The sequence below is a fragment of the Alligator mississippiensis genome, chromosome 8, assembly GCF_030867095.1.
Source record: "Alligator mississippiensis isolate rAllMis1 chromosome 8, rAllMis1, whole genome shotgun sequence".
NCBI classification, from domain to species: domain Eukaryota; kingdom Metazoa; phylum Chordata; order Crocodylia; family Alligatoridae; genus Alligator; species Alligator mississippiensis.
The window spans coordinates 167,371-173,370 of NC_081831.1; the positions used below are offsets into that span (position 1 = coordinate 167,371).

Consider the following 6,000-nt stretch of genomic DNA (forward strand, 5'->3'; position numbering starts at 1 on the left):
GGTATTGGGGCACTGAGGAAATACTGCATCCAGTTGTGGTGGCAGCTCTTCATGATGTTGAAAACTAGATGGTGGGGCAGAGATTGTAGGTTGGCAAATACACCATACACTGCCAGAACCTGGAGCTCAGTCTAATAAATCATCTCTAGATTTTTGATGCATGAGTGTGTCAGTGTCTTGTCAGGGAGAAAATACAGGGCGCGTAACGGGCTCTTAAATCCAGCAGATAACAGCAGAACAAGAACTAGTGGCTAAAAGGTTAAAGCCAAACAACTTCAATATAGACAGAGGCACAATTTAAGTGAAAGTGAATAGCCACTGGAAGCAACTACAAAGGGATTTTCCATTTCTTGATGTCCTCAGCTCAGGGCTAGATGCCTCTCTAGACCTTCTGCTTTAGTCAAATGCAGATTAGTGGACTCAGTGGCAATGGGGTGACATTTTCATGGCCTGTGTTGGGCAGGAGGTTAGACTACATAAGATAATGGCCACTTCTGCTTTAAAATCTGAGAATACATTTATGAATGTTGGACCTGAAGTGCCAGTGGATCTTAAGCAGTCAGTGTGCTATGGCTCCTCCTATGACCAGGCCCTCCAGTGTGTGGAGGAGCAACAGGGGAGATATAAACACCCTAGTGGGCACTATTTCTGAAAGGTTTACCCTGTTCAGCTTGCACAATCAACACATGAATATGAGAGTGCAGAGATTATCTTGAACTCTGGTTGCAGGTGAGTAACCTTCATTTAGGGCTTTCACAGAAACTACTTAAATGGAACAACTCATGCTTTCAAGTTAGCAATTTTTTTTTAAAGCACCTTAGATGCAACGTACTCAGCACCTTGTAGGGTCTAGCATATATACGACTCCTGTTAATACAAATGTAGATTGAAATTTCTCTCCTTGGTTGGAAGGAAAAGCATTCAGATGCACTGTTATACTGTACATGGGAGTAGGGGACTAAGTCTTTCTGTCAAAGGAAAATGGCCAGTACCGGTGGCAAAGGGTCTAAGCAATGTACCACTTTCCCAGGATAAGACAGAAGCTGGAACAAAAGTACTTTCGAAATAGTTTTTTCTTCATCTCCTGATAAACTAGAGATCAGAAGGCAATATTTTACAGTTAGGGTGGCCAAAATCTGGAACCAACTTCCCAGGGAAGTGGTCCTCGCCCCTACCTTGGGCAAATTCAAGAGGAGGTTGGATGATCACCTGGCTGGGGTCTTGTGAACCCGGCATTCGTTCCTGCCTGTGGCAGAAGGTCAGGCTAGATGATCTGTTCAGGTCCCTCCTGACCCTAGCTACTATGAAACAAACCTTTATTCATGCATTAATCTTCATAGAGATCATATTCTATGTAGCTCTTCAACCCCAGAAATTTACCAGCTTTCTCTAAAGAGCTTTTTTTTGTTCCTTTTAAAATATCCGTTACTACAGAAACTTCTTATATAGATCTGAAACAAAGGACCTTCAAAAGTATGTAGCTGCAACTGCAAATTTAGGTTGGCATTTTAGTCATCTTTATCTATTTGGACAGTGGAACTGTTACAAATGGCTGTCTTTTCCCCCCATCTCAGAATAGCATTCCCTTCGAACACCATGGCAAGTAGCTGCTCGTCTCCTCCTTGGAAGGCAGCACTGGGTGAGTCCCTTCTCATTAGAACACCGAGTCTTTGGAGGGGTGGGATTAAAACCTGTGGAAACATTAGATTGACTGCTGCTTCTGTAGAATCCTAGACTTTATCTGCGTCCTACAGATGCCAGGTACTTGATGTGGCATTATGCTTTCTTCTGAATGTAAAAGTATCCATCTTTCTGAGGGATGAATTAGTGACTACTGTTCTGCTTAGGTTCTTTAGTGGAGTTACCTGCAAAGTATGATTTGGGGATGATTTAGTTGGACTTTATGAATAAAAATAACCATATAAGCAACCCTGAATCAGATCTCTCCTAGAACCACTTCTCATTCCACAGAAATGCTCCTAGTCTGATATCTATTCAATATTACATTACTCATTTTTATAATTTGCAGCTTAATGATTTATGATGAGCAAATTAACTGCTTTACTGAAGTGATGCTCTCTTTTTGCATGAGTTGAAAAAACTTAAAGCAGTTGTCATTTCTCAGTGTTTTTAAATTCTCTTCCCAACACTCATGACCTGCCAGAGAATAAAAAAACATTTTCAGATAAGCTTTGCTTTGGTGTAGGTGGCACGTGAGCATCTTGGAGGTGGGCAGAATGGGACTTGGATACTCAAATTCTTTGGCTGTGATTCATGAAGAAGTCATTTCGGCCTTTGTGTGCAGTTTTCAAGCTTTTGAGCCATTTCTGTTTTGGCTCAAACATCTGGGCAGCAATAAGTTCAGGTCATTATTTGAACCTTGCTGCATTGAAGAACACTGATTCTTACTATTTTTGGAGCTTCTTTGCTTTGCTTTATATTAGTAAGACTGTGGACTTTTCTGTTCCTTGTGAAAATGCAAAGTAACACTGCTGCTTCACTTTCTCTGTAAAACTCCAGCTTGCACTAACCCTACATCTTCAGTGGGTGTAGAATCCTGCTCTAACTCCTCTTATTTAAATTAATTTCCTCCTCCTGTTTTGCGTGCTTGGCTGACTCCACAAGCTGCTTCTTTCTTGCGTGATGCTTGTAAGATCCAAAGCTATCTGTAAATGAGACCCTACAGTCAATTATCAGGCCTCACGCAAACAAAACTCCCATTGAAATCAGTGGAAGGCTTGCATGAGTAAGGCCTGAAGAATCAAGCGTGATCAAGATCTTGTCTGTTGTAATTGACCTTTGTGACATGCCAAAAAACCATGTAGCTGCTTAAAGACTTCAAGACTCAGATAAACAGTGACTTGGCTGCTTTGACCTTTGCTGCCACTCAAACTGAAACTTCTGCTGGGTGTCTCACTTTCCTTGGGCAGCATGTTACTGAGGCAAGCTTCAGCTATGGAAATGATCATATGAAGTGTCATTAATATGCCCTCACCATTACCGGCCAGCTCTGAGGGGATATTGTTTGTTCGTTTTGGATTGATTGTTGTTTTGTTTTTGAAGGAATTGTTAAACTTATCATTCAACTTGGGATTTTTTTAACTTTGAATTCCTATCACTTCTTTCTTTTTCTTTTTTTTTCTTTCTTTTGAGCTTGGCTGAGGTTTAATCTGATTTATCCCTTCCTGTGTGTGCATGTTTTTGCTCTGATGGACTTGTTCTTCAAACTCTTTCCTTACTGAAATGGTGCATTTCCTGTTTAAAACCTTTAATACACAGGTAAAGTGCAGATAACTTCCTATAGATACAGGTGGGTGTGAAAAACAACATATCCGTTGGTCTACAGATTCTGAAATGGAATAATAATCTTCTAAAATGGTCTTATGCCCTAATGCCATTACAAGTGGTAGACGCTGTCCAGAGAGCCGTCTACATGCAAATCAAAAGACTTGTGCTGACATTATCCTGGTTTTTTTTGGTTCTGATAGATTCCTGCTCGGGTGACTCCCAGTGTTCTCCAGTCTGCTGTGCACCGATGAAAATTACTTTGCCATGGAGGGCAGATAATGCATGGCTGATCTCCTGTATTACCAATGGCTTTACTAGCAAAAATACCCCAAACTAGAGCAGAAACATTACAGTTGGAGTTCTCCATGCCACTTACAAAAAGATACTCACAAGAACATGGACAGAGACTCCAGCAGCTGCCATTACAGGACGCTTTTGCCAGAAACCCAGTGACCTTAAGTGAACTCTGTAGCAACAGGGCTGGAAAAGGAAGAGATGGTTTACAGAGTTAACCGCCTGTTATTGAATAGCCATTTCAGTTCTCCCTCCACAGGCGGCAGACTTTACCCCTTTTTATTATTCTACTGTAACTATAAAACTTTTACTTAGTTTAAGAGAATTTTTTGTATCATTTTGCTAAAATTATTGGCTTAATTCTCTGTAAAGAATTCTGTCTTGCTTTTGTCTGATTTAAAAATGTAGAATATAAACCATCCTGAATTCAAGATGATGACTTGAAGTTTCTTGTAAAATTTAGTCTGGCAGGGAACATGTAAATGAATTAAAGCCATCTGATTTTATTTAAACTGTTTACTTATTTTTTATGGGCCCATGCTGTGGGTTTTCTCCTGTTTTTTGTTTGTTTGATTTTTTTTAATACACATTATTTTGCTTTTTCTGTCTTCCACCTTTTCAAATTTATTTTCCATGAAGCACAGAAGCAATTTTGATTTTTATTCTTCTATCCTATAATTAGTGAGAGCAGCATACATTATATGTGTCTAGTTCCAGCACAGGTGGTGGTAGTAACTTTTCCCTGAAGAATATGAAGAATAAAGAGAGTGAAGAGCTCTGATATTTAAGGAGAATTTGGAGCTTTAACATTGAAAGCATGGCACACATCTCTCTTCTATTTGAGAGGGAGGGTTGTGCATCTTTCTTCTTGGTAATATCTAGGGTGGGGGGGTTTTGGGGGGGTGGTTTGTTTTGTTTTTTGGGAGAGAGAGGTTGAGTTGGAGAGAGTTGTAAAAGAAAATGAATGTTGTCATCGCAGTTAGAATGAATTTGCACAACATTTGCTTCAGCGCATCCATATACCTTTTTTTTCCCTTATTTTTTTTTTAAGTGATTCTAGTCTCCTGTTTAATGCCAAGACACAAAAATAAATGCATGCTCCTTCTGTGAAATTCTGATTGAGTACACTAGGGTGTGTATTTAATTCTTTAATACTAGAGTAATTTGGGTATATCTGGAATCACTAGTCTTTAGCTGGAAACAATTTATTTTATGACCGTTTTTGTGTGAATCTAAGCACATAAAGTGCTTTTGGCAAATGTCTTTTAAGGAATATGGAAAAATCCTTGTGTTTTTTAATGTAGAACATTTTCATAAAGTAATATATGTTTCTCCCTTACAGTAATCGGAATGGTAGTAGAAGTATTAGTCACATCATTCGAGCAAAATAATGTCAGTTACCATCTTTGTAACAAAGGTAAAATACATTTGTGTGTGGAGGGGATTTGGCTTTTTTGGCTTAAACCAACAAATCAAATTGCATCCTACTTGGAAGCCAGTTGCAAACTAATCAATTTATGGCTTCCAAGACCCTCAGTTTTTGTTAGGAATATCTTTGTATTGATCCAGAATTTTGCAAACTCCTTTTCCTGTCCAGAAATTCATCTGCTAAATGTCAGTCACCTTTTTCTTTGGGTATTTCAGACCATTATTTAACTGCTTGTGTACTCTAGATCTATACTGGGGGAATCTTGTGACTGGGGGAGTGCAATGGAAAAATTGGTCTGGTCCGTGGATATTTTTGCATAACAATCCATTCCTCATTTTACTGTAACTTGAGTACTGTAGGCATGTGCACTACCATTTGTACAGTTCTACACTTCACTGTGCTTTCTTTGTAAATATCTGTGGTTAATGATGTAATGTTAGAGACACTTACAAAGGCAGCCTCTTCCTTCCCTCTGTATCTGGAACACTTAAATTGCTGTACTATACTTAAAAGGTGACTGCAAATTTCTAGAAATGTACCTGGTTGTGGGCAGTCTTGCCCTTTCATGATCGTTAAATCCCATCACCTGCAGATTATAGTTAAACTGTCTCTCTAAACCTGTGTATTGGTTACCAATATCTCAGAACACCTCATTTGTACTACCACTGTATTTGTGTACTTAAACAGTTGTGTAAATAAATTCATAATGACTTCTGTTCTTTTCCTTGGTGCAACTTATTTGTCTCGCTAATGGATCTCTGCACAAGCACAGGCCTTTCTGACAGTTTGCAGACTTTAAGGTAGTACTGAACTCTCCCCCAAGATATCCTGATCATTAATTCCCACTGGATCATGAGACCTAATTTAGAACAAACAGAAGGCGGGGGTTGAGGAAGGCATCCATACTATGATCACTACAAACTGTGCGGGGGAGAATCTAGGACGGTCACGGCTGTCCTTTTTGCACTGCCATTTAGTCCTTTTTGGCT

The 6,000-nt window shown here is 39.4% G+C and overlaps 1 protein-coding gene across 3 annotated transcripts in view; it reads left to right on the forward strand.

Moving 5' to 3' along the window:
- Positions 1-5,726, forward strand: part of CSNK1D (casein kinase 1 delta) — a 44,416-nt gene extending 38,690 nt beyond the window's left edge. For 2 of the 3 annotated variants that reach the window (XM_014598354.3, XM_019478277.2), the window contains exon 9: positions 3,489-5,726. In XM_014598354.3, the coding sequence (XP_014453840.1) occupies positions 3,489-3,539 (51 nt within the window). In that variant the 3' untranslated portion in view covers positions 3,540-5,726. Of the gene's footprint in view, positions 1-1,574; positions 1,640-3,488 lie in introns of all 3 variants that reach the window. The other variant, XM_019478278.2, reaches the window with a different exon arrangement.
- The last annotated feature ends 274 nt before the right edge of the window (positions 5,727-6,000 follow it).